Raw genomic sequence first — 14,496 nt, 5'->3', positions numbered from 1 at the left:
CTCATTCTCCATCAATATTTTATGAGTGCAAAAAGATGGGTTTATTCCTTTCAAGTCTGTAATAGACCATCCTATAGCTGTTCTGTGCTCTCTCAACACCTTCAATAATTTTTCTTCTTCGGCGGTTGATAAATTTATGTTGATGATCACCGGGTATGTCTTGCTTTCTCCAAGAAATGCATATTTCAAAGTGGGAGGAAGTTCTTTCAATTCAACCTTTGGTGCACCTGGAATGATATCATCAACTTTCTCTTCTAGCTTTTCAACCTCTTGTTCTCCTTCTGTTGCTTCAGTCGTATTGTGCAGTAGATCTTCTTCTAATGACTCCAATTCCATCAGTGGTTGGAGTATTTCATCAACTGTATCTAGCACTGCATCATTGATCACATCAATCTTGAAGCAATCTCCTCCGTCGGAAGGATGTTTCATAGATTCAAGAACATCAATAGTTACGGTTTCATCATTAACCCGCAACATCAGCTTACCCTGCTCCACATCAATCATAGCCCTTGCAGTGGCTAAAAAGGGCCTTCCCAACAGTAAGGGAATTTCAGCATCCTCTTGCATGTCTAAGATGACAAAGTCTGCAGGGAATATGAACTTATCAATCTTCACCAAGACATCTTCAATAACTCCATCTGGCCTTCTGGTAGATCTGTCTGCTAGCTGCAGTGAAACTTTGGTCGGCTTTAATTCATGAATCCCCAGAGCCTTGCAGATGGATAATGGCATAAGGTTAATACTAGCTCCCAAGTCACATAACGCCTTTCCCACATCAATGTTGCCAATTTCTATGGGAATGCTGAAACTTCCAGGATCTTCAAGTTTTGGAGGCAACTTTTTCTGAATTATAGCACTACACTCTTCCGTTAACGTCACCGTTTCACATTCTTTCAGTTTACGTTTCTTCGATAAGAGATCTTTCATGAACTTTGCGTAATTCGGCATGTTCTCCAAGGCTTCAGCAAATGGAATATTGATTTGTAGCTTTTTGAAGATGTCAAGGAACTTCGAATACTGCTGCTTTTTGATTTCCTCTCTGAACCTCTGCGGATATGGAATTTTTGCATAAGGTGAGAGCTCCAATGGCTTTTCTTGTCTTTCTTGAGCTTTCTTTTTCTCCCATTTGAACTCTTTCTTTTCTGGAACAGCTTTCTCTGCAGTAGGCTCTTTGTCAACTTCTTTCTCTTTTTCTTCTTCAATGGCAGGTCCCTCAACTTTCTTTTTCTCTACTGAAGGCTTAATCACAGGTTCAATTACAATGCCACTTCTAGTGGTAATGGCCTTGCAGTGTGCGTTTGGATTAACGTCTGTATTACTCGGGAAAGTGCCTTGGGTTCTTTCATTGAACTGCCTTGACAATTGACCGATCTGGGTTTCAAGATTCCGGATAGAGGCTTCTTGATTCCGGAATGAGGCCCTGGTCTCCTGCATAAAGGTTGAAGTGTCTTCCCTGAATGCATTGGTACTTTGAACGTAGTCTGATGTGGTCTTGGATAGTTGTGCAAAGGCTTTCTCCCACTCTGATTGTTGTGGAGGTTGCTGTGGTGCTGGCATAGGAGGATTTAGCTGATGATTCGAGCTATAACTGAATCCTGGATGTTGATTTTTATTTCTCCACCCTTGATTCTGGTTATTGCCGTATTGGTTCCTCCCTGGATTATATGGAACTTTCTGATCATGCCAAATTCCATTAACATCTGCAGTTTCGGGTGCCTTGCAGTCATCAGTAGTATGAGCACCTGCGCAAATATCACAAACAATAGAAAAAGTATTAACATGAGCTACTGAAGTATTAGAAGAAACTTGAAAATCAGAAAATTGCTTTGTGAGAGCATCTAGTTGTTGTTGCTGTTTCTTATTGGACTGTAGGATCTGATCATTCTGGGCCAAGATGGCATCATAGCCATCAAGCTTCATAATCCCCGCTCTTCTCTGTGGTGCGGGAGCATTATCATACTCCTGAGAGGCTAGAGACTCTAGTAATTCCAAGGCTTCCTCTGGAGTTTTTGTCTTCAAGGACCCTCCTGATGCAGCATTCACCACTGTTCTTGTGTTCGGCGTCATCCCTTGGAAGAAGGTTTTCGCTTGCTCCCAGGCTTCAATGCCATGTTGGGGACACTTCCTGAGCAGTCCTTTGAATCTTTCCCATGCTTCATATAGAGATTCACTTTCTTTTTGTTCAAAAGAAGTGACATCCGCCTTGAGCTTTGCCATCTTCGAAGATGAGAAAAATTTATCCAAAAATTTGGTTGCCAAGTCGTCCCAGTGAGTGATGCTTCCTTGAGGTAACGATTGCAACCATCCTCTTGCTTCGTCTTTAAGTGAACATGGGAACAACCTGAGCAAAATAGCATCCCGAGACACCCCGTTCATTTTCAAGGTATCACAATATAGCAAGAAGTTTTCCAGATGGATGTAAGGGTCTTCAGTGCTTCCTCCGGCAAATTGGTCTTTCTGAATTAATTGTAAAAGTGCCGGCTTGAGTTCAAAGTTGTTAGCATCCACGTTTGGTCTAACAATACTCGCCGTCTGTGGAACTCGAGCAGGAGTCATGTAATCTCCCAACGTTCTCGGAGGTGGTGGAGGTACATTGTTGTCTCCCATTGCTTCTTCTCTTGGTTCTGTTGAGCTTGAAGCTTCTTTCTCTTGCTGTCTTCTTTCTTTAGCAAGTTTTCTGTTTCTTTTTGCTGTTTTCTCTATCTCTGGGTCGAATTGCAAGGAATCGGTGTCAACGGTACCTCGCATAAACCAGAAAAATAGATTATATAAAATAAGAAAATAAAACTGAATTTAAATAACAGAAAATAAGGTCCAATCTAAAGAATTAATAGCTACTATTAATGTTGAAATAGTAATCCCCGGCAACGGCGCCAAAAACTTGTTGCTACTCACGGCAAGTGCACCGATCGTACAAGTAATATATGATTAAGTAAGAGATCATTCCCACGAGGATTACGGTCCAAGCACTAATTCACTATCGCAAACTTAGTTGGACAATTGAAAATGTATTTGGAAACAGGATTTGAATTGCAAAATTAAAATATTAAATATTAAAGCTAATTACTTGCAAGAATTAAAGACAAGAAACTAAAGATGTGATTTAACTAATAAAATAAAAACGTAGTTAGGGGTTCGATTTCCTTTAATCTCCTTATTATGATTCGAAGTCCTTCTTTACGTTAACCGTCCTTAATATCAATCTAACCAATTCTTTCGCGTGTTATTAGAGTTCAATCCCTTGTTACCCTAAAACCTTTACAAACTTGAAAGAACCCTAGTTCCCCGGTTATTCCCCAAGAATGCAAGCATTAAGTTCAAGAATCTTAAGGTTACGCAAATTCTATGTCTATCCCTAGAATCATAGCGTTTACGATGAAGTTATCAGATATGGATCACACACCAACATCCCTATTGTCATGCATTTACCGATGATCATTATATAAGATTCAAGCCTATATAAAGCATTAAAAACAGATAACTTCATTCATGATAAAAAGGAAAATTAACGTACGAATTATTCAAAGCATAATAAATCGACTAAAATCCATCTAACCCTAACTACTTAAAGAACTAGCCGGACATGGCAAAATCAAGAACAAAAGAAAATAGAAAAGCTCCCCCAAACTCCATAGGTGATTGGTGGATCTTCAAAATCTCCAGTGAACACTTGACGTTGATCCGTCTCCGCCGCTCACGAACATGAATCTGATGTTTCTCCGCGTTCCCTCCGCCTCCAAGCACCCAAGAGTTGTTTAGCAATCTCAAAGTTCTGTATTTCTGGTCCCCAATGGCCCTTTTATTGGCCAAGAGTTCGTATCCTAGTAGAAAACTCGAATGGGCCTAAGTTGGATCTGTCTAGGCGCTTAAGCCTGTTGTAGCGCGCTTAAGCGCCCTAGGACAGTGAATTCTGATTCGCGTTGCGCGCTGAAGCGCTCTGAAGGGCGCTTAAGAGCGCTCCTCGCGACAACTTTTTCTTCTTGTGGCGCGCTTGAGCCCTGAGTTGGGGGCTTAAGCGCCCAGAGGCAGTAGCTATTTGCGTTTTTAGGGAGCTTAAGCTTCTGAATGGGGGCTTAAGCTCCCACTTCTAACAACTTGATAAGATCCTCAATCTTATTGTTTTTGATCTTCTTCTATCATCTCTTGATCTTATCTTTTCTAGTTGTGATCTCTATTTATCCAATCTTCATCTTTGACTCCTTTTGTCAACAAATCCCTAAAAAATAGCAAAGATGATTCCATTAAACAAAAATTCAGATAATGTTCATGATTATTATATTAAACCTTAGTTTTTGACTTATTTAACTTGATATTTTATATTAATTTAGTCTATAAAATAAGATAAACTAAAGGTTTATCAAGTTACTACTTACTAGGTCTCAAATTGACTAGATTAATTGAAACATTGTCAAACTTTTTAGTCGAGTTAGCCATTTCAATAAAAAAATTTCGGATGAACCAAGCTAATCCGTTTCTAAAAAATATGGAATTGATAATTGAGATACCTACTTTTTTATTTAGTTGTTCTAATCAGGATGAGTTCCAAATGTTCTTTTTAAATCAAAAAAGAATTGGGAAGTATCGAGTATACTATTTGGATTTTTAAATTTAGTAAAATATAAGCATATATTAAAAATATTTAAGAATTTTTTTAAGTTATAGAAAAGCATTAATAATTAATATGAGTTGCATAATATAAAAAAGTATTTAAAATTATAATAATTAATTAAAAAGAATCTAAATTTATAATAAAATATTAATTTAATATTAATTTATTATCCGTTAAGAGAGAGAAAACTTTAAAAAATAAATCACCAACAAAATATTAATTTAATATATAAAAGATAACGACTAAATAGAAAGAAACAGATTTAAGAATCAATCTTTCAACAACTTTAATTCTAAACTTTAGTTTAAAGTTTCTAATATTATATGAGATAAAGTTATATTCTATACACATAAAAATATATAAGATTTATTTTTTCTTTTCTTTTTTCCTTTTCTTTACACAGGCCTAATTCTTTAACTTATCATATTTTTATCTGGTTTAAAAGAATCAAAACAATCAAATTAGTTGTAAAGCGGTCAAATCTTTGAATTAAATTCGCAATGCATTTAAGCTTATTGATCTATTCTATTTTTAGAACTATGCATTTTATAATAGATTCAGCACTGCATCGCGCTAATGAGGTTCTCAGAATTATCATGTAAAAATTGTTGATTTTTCACATTTGATCAAAACTGTAAGAATTAAATTTCGGAATCAGTCCATTGTAATGTCATTGATTTAACTTTTGGTAAAAAAAACTAATTAGATGGTTTTTTAAATTATAAAAATCTATTTTCTTACTTATCATATCATTTTTTATTTTTATTTTTTGGTATCGTTATCGTATCATATATTTATCTGGTTTAAAAGAATCAAATTACTTGTAAAATGATAAAATCTTTCAACTGAACGAAACCAAGTGATTTTCTCATCCATTTTATTTTTTAAATTACACATTTTATAATTGAAGCATTTATTTTTATTTTTCTTTATTAAGATAATTTATTGTATTTTTTGTAGTCTTATTATTTGTATAAAATTAAGAACAAAGTACATGATACATTTTATGAAAAGAAGGAAAATATTGTGAGGCCAGCGTTTGACATAACATTTCCGCAAGATGCAGCAAAAGGATACTAGGTAGGGGCCTTTTCTTCCCCTTTAAAAAATAGGATTTATATTCATCATGTAACATGATATCATCATTTTTCCTACACACAAATTTTTATGGGATTCATATTTTTTGAAGCAAAAAAAATAAAAATTAAGGCACAAAAAATGAATTTCTATAACATGACACGATTATTTTTCCTACAACATAATTTTTATAAAACCCTTAAAAATTCTATAGAAAACCAATTGATATTATTTTTCCATACAAAATTAATTATTAATTTTACAGTATTTATATTTAGAGATACCAAATTTATTTATAAGTTGCATAAACTTTTACCGGATAAAAAACCGACTTTTTTTTTCTGTGCAACGCACGATAAATAACTAGTTCACTATACAAAGCCAGAATCACCCTCCGATAGCTTGCATGAATGGACAAGTTCAAGAGGATAAAATAGTCTTTTGGGCAGTGGGTATAAATTCATTACGTTAATTTTTCATCTCCACCATTCATTCATTCCTACCTCGAAAGTCGAAACCTTCTTTTTTATTTATAACAGTGACTTTATTGGATCCGTATCATGTGAAAAAAAAATCATATAAAAAATTATAATCATACTAGATCAATAGTTACAAAAGAAAAAAAAAATATTTATAAAATAATAATCATTAATTCACCTTTATATTATTATGATAATCTCATATAACAATATTATGTTTTTTCGAGTATCCATTCCCGCCTTTATTATTCTTAGAGCTTCTTTCTTATTGTGATTTCATTTGCATGATGACGAGGACGACCATGATATTTGATTCTCTGTTACTGTTGGTAAGTTAAACACCTTTTGCATAGATTAATTTATAATTTCTATTTATATTAATTAAAAAAAATAAATTTAAATAAATAATTTATATATTTTGGTACATAATTTTAATTTATAATACAATAAGATAAAAGTTGAGAAAACAAATTATGTATATATAAATCCACAAGGTATCTAAGTGATATATTTTTAATTTATAACCAATAAGTGTAAGTAAAAATTTAAAATCACAAGAGGTTAAATGATAAGTTAGACCACAGGGCGATATTAAATATTTTGTTTTCTACCGATTATTTTTTCTTTTATTGCAAGACAAAAAAATGTAATATTAGTTGAGTATGATGATATTTTATATGGGAATATGAGTAATTATTATTATTTTATTATTTTTAGATTTAATATTTCTCCAATGACTAGAGATAAAATTATTTATAATGAACCCAAAACGATATTATTTTGGGATTGAAAAATTAAAAAATTACAATAATAAAAATTAATATAATTCTAAAATAAATCAGAATTGTAAAATATATTTTTTTAACCTCAAAATTATATTTTTTTTAAGTTTATTGGAGTTAAATTATATTGATTGAGTATTGATTGAAGATATATTAAATCCTTATTTTTATATTTTTTTATAATCAAATGAAAATTTATACCAACTTCTCCCCTTTTATTCAGTTACTTTAAGCACTAGAGCAAGAGAAAAAAAGAAGAAAGGTCTAGGTGGTGGGACCAACTCTACGGGTATTGTTTGGGATCTATGACCACTACAAAAAAATTAGTCATTCCTGGAGGTTATTTTGTGGAGGTTTATAAAACCCCCGGTAATTATATATATTGTGGCATTTTGGAGAACGCCACGTAGTATTTCCATTTCTTTTTGCTAGTTTTTATAATTTTATGGCAAGTTTTTCCCTCCACAATATTTACCCTCAATTTTTTTGAATACGGCTGTTATAATTTTTTTTTAACAATTAATAAAATTCCCAAATTCTGAAGAATGGTTGCATCGTCTTCTTTTCACACGAAGCCTCCTCCTCCCCTCGTCTGAGATGAAATACATATAAATTAGAAGCGATTGAGAGAGAGAGAACAAAAAAGAAAAGAAAAAGGAATCGTGTGAACCTATAGCTTCTTCCTGGTTCGCTTTCTTTTCTGTCTAAATTCTATTATCTTCTTAGGGTTTCCATTTCATCTATAATTGCGATCCAACCATGCTGATTTTTTCGATCAGTTGAGTGTTTTGCTATTTTTTTATTGTACTTCTTTTTCTTCTTCTCGCTCCTACATTTTGGAATTCGCTCTATGTTTTCTGATTAGGTCTGGTGGCATCTCCGCAATGAAATTTTAGGGATTTCCTTTGGGAATGGACGATGACGAGCTTGATTTCTCGAACCATGAAGTGTTCTCGACTCCAAACACGGGGGAATTTCCTAGCAGTGGTTCAATGGATAGTTTCTTCAACGAGCTTCTGAAGGACACACATGCATGTACTCGCAAGTCGCACCCACACTTCTAACCCTTCTGGCCCTGATTTTTCTCATACACACATGGTTTAACCAAGCTCACACACTCTCTTGTTCGTTCTTGCATCTGTTATGTTCGTTTTGATCTTCACTCTGTTTTTGCAAATATGTTACTTAGAAGGTTCAATTCTATCCCAACAATTTGATTCTAGAGAGAAGCAGTAGCTAAAGTTTCAGAGAGAGCTCTATTTCCGATAAACTTTATTTCAAGGCAGCTCATGGGCAATGGTTTCAGACTTTATCAGAAGTTTGTAGATTCTTTTCCGATATATTTCTTTTATTAGGCATTCAATGAAAATTGTTTTTATTTTCTGCATCTATCTAATGAGATAACTCAATTCTCTAATAAAGAAAAATTAGTTAAAAAGGAAATGTATTGGTGCATTTGGTGTCATATTCTATAATCAAATCATCTGCCCCATGGATTCTTTAATTATTTTCATTAGATTACAATTTTTATATTTGATAAAACTTATTTTTATTAGATGGAAAAAGGATTACAAAGAAAAAGAGGATAAGATATTTTCCATAAAGCAGCATAAAAGAAAAATTTGAAACTCATTAACAAGGATTCTTCAATCATTACACCATTTTAAAGTAGGATTTACCCTGTCTTTTTGAACTCATTCTATTTTAATTGCAATGGCTAGTTTGAAGGCTGTATTCAGCTGATATGTCATTATCTGCTCCATCATGCTTATATAAGAGTAAAAATCATGCTTGCATCATTGCATTATTATTTGATGTTGTTTTCCATCATCTTTTGACATTAATCAACCCCTGATTATGTTATAGACTGTGGCTTCTATGATGAGACACGATAAAGAAGAATTCAGCAAGGCCTTAGGGGCCCCATTGTATGCTAGAATTCGTGAAGCTCTATATAGCATTAGTGGATTAAAGACTATGGATGATGGAGAGCTTCAGGAAGTTGCAAGAAGTTTCCCAGCTGAAGATCTTGTTGAAAGTAAGCAAGGTGGGGCAAAAGATGTATCATCTGCCTTAAGTAATGAATTGCTATTAAGGATAATGAGTGTTGTCCTTGAAATTTTCATCTCCACAATTTTTAAGGGGACACAATCTGACTCTAATTATTTTCATGTTTGCAATTTAGTGTAAGAAAGCTGTCAAATATGACAGAAAAGTTAACCAAATCTTTGCTTGATGGTGTTGGAATAATGAGTGGATCAGTGATGGCTCCTATGGTTAAATCCCAACCAGGACAAGCATTCCTAAGGATGCTCCCTGGTGAGGTGTTTTTGGCTTCTCTGGATGCTGTCAGTAAGTAAAGCCTCTCTTAAAACCAAACTTTATGATCTTAATAAGGCTAGCATGTTCTTCCTTTTATGGCTAGCAACACCACCTAATCTTGTTCTTTTAAACAAGCAGCATCAACTTGATTTCTATGTTCTCTTTTAATGTCGCAGACAAGGTTTTTGAAGCAGCTGAAGCTGCTGAAAAACAAACCCTTTCTGCCACCTCTCAAGCTGCAACCAGAATGGTTTCTAACAGGTAAAAAACATTACATTGCTTTGAACAATATAGCTGAACTTTATAGTTGAACAATATATACTTTTGGTTTCTCTAGTTTCACTAAAGTTCACATTTAGTCCCTTAATTTTAATTGTGACAATGCTACAGTATAATTTTTAAATTGATGCAATATTTTTAAAATGGGAGGTTTAGATTTGTGACAATATTTTATTTAATTGTATGCAATATTTTTAAAGTTCACAATTAAATTGATGCTTTAAGTATATTTCTATATAAGTTTCTGATAGTTGAGAAACCTTCTTATTGTCATAATATGTTTTTTTCTTAATCAATGGTAGTCACTTGATTGATTCTTCCTGCTAATGCTAAAGCCATTACACTTATTCTGAAAATCACCCAATACAAGCACCTTCCCGCCGACCCTGCCTCCCAAAATATTCACATAATATTGAACATAGATTTATTTATCATTAATCTATTTATTTATTGAAACTTTTTTAGTAATAATTCTCTGTTTTGCAATTTGAAAATTCCAGGTTTATATTGTAATCACTACTTGCAAATGCTAGCTCAAATTGGGAGGGGTCACTATGATGCGGCTTTTGAATTAGGTCAGCATCTTTCCTCGCCCATTCAGCCTAATGTTGCAGCTTGAAGTTAGCGCAGATTTGAGGCTAAAATAAAAAGATTTCTTGTTTTGTAATTTGTCTTGAAGTGTTTGTAAGTGCTAATCAGTGTGTAGGCAGATTTAGGCTTAAAATAAATTTTTTTTTTTTAATTTTTAACACATTTGTGGGGGTCTGGAGCCTCCAAAAAATATTTTAACAAATTATGGCATTGCACATAAAACCTCCACAAAATATGTTGTGGCGTAGGTAAAACTAGAGGTCATTGAGGATGCCACAAATGTACTTTGTATTGGTCAAAGACCCCCACAATATGAAAATATGACCTCCACAAAATGCCTGAATTTTTGTAGTGGACCTAAATGTTACGTTTTAATTATTTAAATGTCACGCGAACAATATTTTTTATCAGACTGTCATATGTCATAATTCGTTATCACTGGTAGCGAATTTCGTGGTCAATAATTTCGTGACACATGGTCATATTGCAGATCAAATTCGCTACCACTTATAGTAAATTACGATACGTCAATTTTTTCCTGCGAAAGTGTGTCACGTGTCATAAAATTATTGACGAACATAATTTGCTATTAGTCGTAGCGAATTATACTTACGTGACATTCTGATAAAAAATACTATTTACATGATATTTGAGTAAATTTTTTGTCAAAAAATAACATTTTAATCACTGTTGTTATTGTTTGTTTATAAATACAAAGCAAGCTTGCAGTGAATGCATGTAAGCTGCACTTAGGGCACCTATATGTACATTCTTTTCCTTTGAATTGACAATTCTTAGCCCCAAGTACGATTTTTCCATTTCAACTCAAATCAATTAATGCATATCTTAATTTCCTTCATATTTGTAAAATAGGTCGACCTCATCGAGTTTTAGTTTGACAAATTGGATCTGAAAAATGAAGCAAATAAAAAATTCATTTTTTTTTCACGAGTTACTACTTACCGGTCTTACAAATTGACAAGATTAATTGAAACAGTGACAAATTTTGTAGTATAGTTTGCCATTTCAATATATATATATATATATATATATATATATATATATATATATATATGGGTTTTATTAGTGTTATGTTACATGATTTAAGTGTTGTTTCCAACACACACAAAAAAATGGAGAGAGAAAGTGGAATGATGAAAGATAAAGAAAAAAATGTGAACCCCACCTCTTTAATGTGTGTGTAGGAAAGTGATGTTATATCATGTTACATGATAAACATAAAACCCTATATATATATATATATATGGAAAATGATTCCATGCTGCATGATTTTTTTTTCTTGTACAACCATTGAACTTTGCGCTTTGTTTTTTGTTTGAAATCTCGTTAGCCCGTTTATATGTCTCAACAGAAAAAATAATAGTATCTTCTGTCACATAAAAAGATACAATCCCTATATATATATGGGTGTCGGGGCAAGATTATTTGACACTGATGTTAAACTTTAAATTTTGACATCAAATTCTAACCGTTGATTTCGGCCAATCAACTGTTATCATTTATTGGACGTCAAACTTATTAATTAATCATTAATTTATAATAAATCATAATTGTTGATTGACGAAAATCAACGGTTAAGATTTGATATCAAATTTCAAAGTTTGACATCGATATCAAAAAATCATATCCATATGTATATGGATAATAACTTGAAGTTAGGGCATGTTTGGTGTATAGTATAGGATAAAGCCTGATAGTATAAGACCTGATAGTATAAAGTCTGGTAGTATAAGACCTGATTGATTTTTAATACTATCCAGCGTTTGGCATGATATTGTATAAAATAATATATTGTATAAGATAATATCATCTAGTATTTGGTAATGCACTGTATAATACTATATAGGATAAAAATAAATATTTTTAATAAAAATATCCTTTAATAAAGATTTTATATAATTCTTTAAAAAATGTCATATGATATTAATTTTTATAAAAATTTATTGATTAGTTGTCCAAAACATAAATTAATTTATATAAAAATTAATTTTTCAATATATTAATTTTTTAAAATATTAAATATTTTTTATTTTTATTTTATATATTAATATTAAAATAATATATTAAATTTTGAGAATTACATTGGTCACTGATCAACGATGTCAGGGCCTATTTGGTGTGACGTATAAGACCTGATAGTATAAACTTATACTGTACGTTGACATTTTCAGTTGTTTGGTGTGACTACTGTAAAATATAAGCTTATACAGCAGGATTCCTTAATACATCAAAACGATGTATAACTTAATCCGACCTAAGGAGGAGGGATAAGGCCTGATAAGAAGTTGATGTATTAACATCGTTGACCGGTGACTAATGTAATTCTCAAAAATTAATATATTATTTTAATATTAATATATAAAATAAATAAAAAATATTCAATATTTTAAACAATTAATATATTGAAAAGTTAATTTTTATATAAATTAATTTATGTTTTGAACAACTAATCAATACATTTTTATAAAAATTAATATCATATGACATTTTTTAAAGAATTATATAAAATCTTTATTAAAGGATATTTTTACTAAAAATATTTATTTTTATCCTATATAGTATTATACAGTGCATTACCAAATACTAGATGATATTATCTTATACAATATATTATTTTATACAATACCATGCCAAACGCTGGATACTATTAAAATTCAATCAGGTCTTATACTACCAGACTTTATACTATCAGGTCTTATACTATTAGGCCTTATCCTATACTATACACCAAACATGCCCTTAATACATCAACTTCTTATCAGGCCTTATCCCTCCTCCTTAGGCCGGATTAAGTTATACATCGTTTTGATGTATTAAGGAATCCTGCTGTATAAGCTTATATTATACAGTGGTCACACCAAACAACTGAAAATGTCATAACGTACAGTATAAATTTATACTATCAGATCTTATACGTCACACCAAACAGGCCCTTATTATCATTCCACCATACACAATCAACCAAAACACCAAAGAGAGAAGAATAAGAAAAAAAAACGAAGTTATAGAAAAATATATTATAAATATATGCGTTACGTAATATAAAAACATATTAAAAATATTTAATATTTTTTAAGTTATAGAAAAACATTAATAATTAATATGCATTACGTAATATAACAATATTTAAAATTATAATTAATTTAAAAGAGTCTAATTTAAAAGATTACAAAATGAATCATAATATATATTATCTGTTAAGGGAATTTAAAAAAATTAAATTATCAATATATTAAAAAATTACAATAAAATTAAAAGAAACAAATTTAAGAATCAATATTTGAACAAATTTGATTTTAAACTTAATCATATTTGTATTCGGTTTAAAAGAATGAAAACAGTCAAATTAGTTGTAAAATGGTTAAATCTTTGAACTAAATTGACCATGCAATTAATTTTTTTCTGTCAAATTGGCTTGTTGATCTATTCTGTTTTTAGAACTATGCATTTTATAATAGATTCAGGCATTGAGCACTGCATCATGCTAACGAGGTGCTCAGAATTATCATATAAAAATTGTAAATTTCTCACAATTGATCAAAATTGTAAAAATTAATTTTCGGGTTTAGGGTTTAGGAATGACATTGATTTAACTTTTGGTAAAAAAAAAAAAAACTATTGGATGATTTTCTAAATTATAAAAAACTGTTTTTTGTTTACTTATCGTATCATATTTTTGTCTGGTTTAAAAGAAGGGGAATGATACTGTGACAACCAAGTTGTGTTACTACCAAGTGACTACCAATCAATCTCACCGTTAGATCGATTATGTTGATCCAACGGTTATATTTATTTCCATCTTTGTATGGTCATGATTCCCCAAATTTAATACTTTATATTTATTTTCACCTTTATATGGTTTGATTTCTCATATTTAATGCTTTCACTTTAAATATGGGGAATCATGACCATATAAAGATGAAAATAAATATAACCGTTGGATCAACATTATCGATCTAACAGTGAAATTGATTGGTAGTCACTTGGTAGTAACACAACTTGGTTGTCACAATATCCTTCCCCTGACAAGAATCAAATTAATTATAAAATGTTAACATCTTTCAACTGAATTACCCAAGCAAATAATTTTCTCTTCCATTCTATTTTTAAAATCACGCATTTTATAATTGTATGATTTATTTTATTTTTCTTAATCAAGATAATCTTTTGTTTGTTTAAAAAAAGGAAATTTTTTTTCTCATGTTGCATGAGAATTCAACTCTCATGTTAGTGACTCTTCGATTTGCGTGCAAAGTTTTTCTTTTTTCTTTTTTAATAAATATGGAGCCCACCACTAGTTGAGTCACAACATGAGAATTGAATTCTTATGCAACAT

At 31.4% G+C, this 14,496-nt stretch overlaps 1 protein-coding gene and 1 non-coding gene across 5 annotated transcripts; both read left to right on the top strand.

Annotated features, from left to right (window-relative positions):
• Positions 1 to 2,104: 2,104 nt before the first annotated feature.
• LOC133302228 (small nucleolar RNA R71) lies at positions 2,105 to 2,211 on the top strand. Its single transcript, XR_009750306.1, has one exon. It is a non-coding gene; the product is annotated as a small nucleolar RNA R71 (small nucleolar RNA).
• A 5,282-nt stretch (positions 2,212 to 7,493) lies between these two features.
• LOC133302224 (senescence/dehydration-associated protein At3g51250-like) lies at positions 7,494 to 10,751 on the top strand. 4 transcript variants are annotated; one of them, XR_009750304.1, is made up of 6 exons: positions 7,494 to 7,725; positions 7,844 to 8,265; positions 8,814 to 8,994; positions 9,133 to 9,299; positions 9,446 to 9,530; positions 10,049 to 10,751. XR_009750304.1 is itself a non-coding variant. In XM_061501977.1 (5 exons), exons 3-5 carry the CDS (start codon positions 9,152 to 9,154, stop codon positions 10,059 to 10,061), a joined length of 246 nt encoding a protein of 81 aa, XP_061357961.1. In that variant the 5' UTR covers positions 7,494 to 7,633; positions 7,813 to 8,994; positions 9,133 to 9,151; the 3' UTR covers positions 10,062 to 10,751. The 4 variants fall into 4 exon arrangements, 1 of the variants encoding a protein (XP_061357961.1); XR_009750303.1 differs by having other exon boundaries at positions 7,844 to 8,994; XR_009750305.1 differs by having other exon boundaries at positions 7,813 to 8,994.
• Positions 10,752 to 14,496: the final 3,745 nt, after the last annotated feature.

This window comes from Gastrolobium bilobum, unplaced genomic scaffold, assembly GCF_033153095.1.
Source record: "Gastrolobium bilobum isolate Gb01-03AN ecotype WA unplaced genomic scaffold, APGP_CSIRO_Gbil_v1 utg106529, whole genome shotgun sequence".
Taxonomy (NCBI): domain Eukaryota; kingdom Viridiplantae; phylum Streptophyta; class Magnoliopsida; order Fabales; family Fabaceae; genus Gastrolobium; species Gastrolobium bilobum.
Note: the sequence above shows the minus strand (reverse complement) of the source record. Positions and strands in the feature narration are given on the sequence as shown.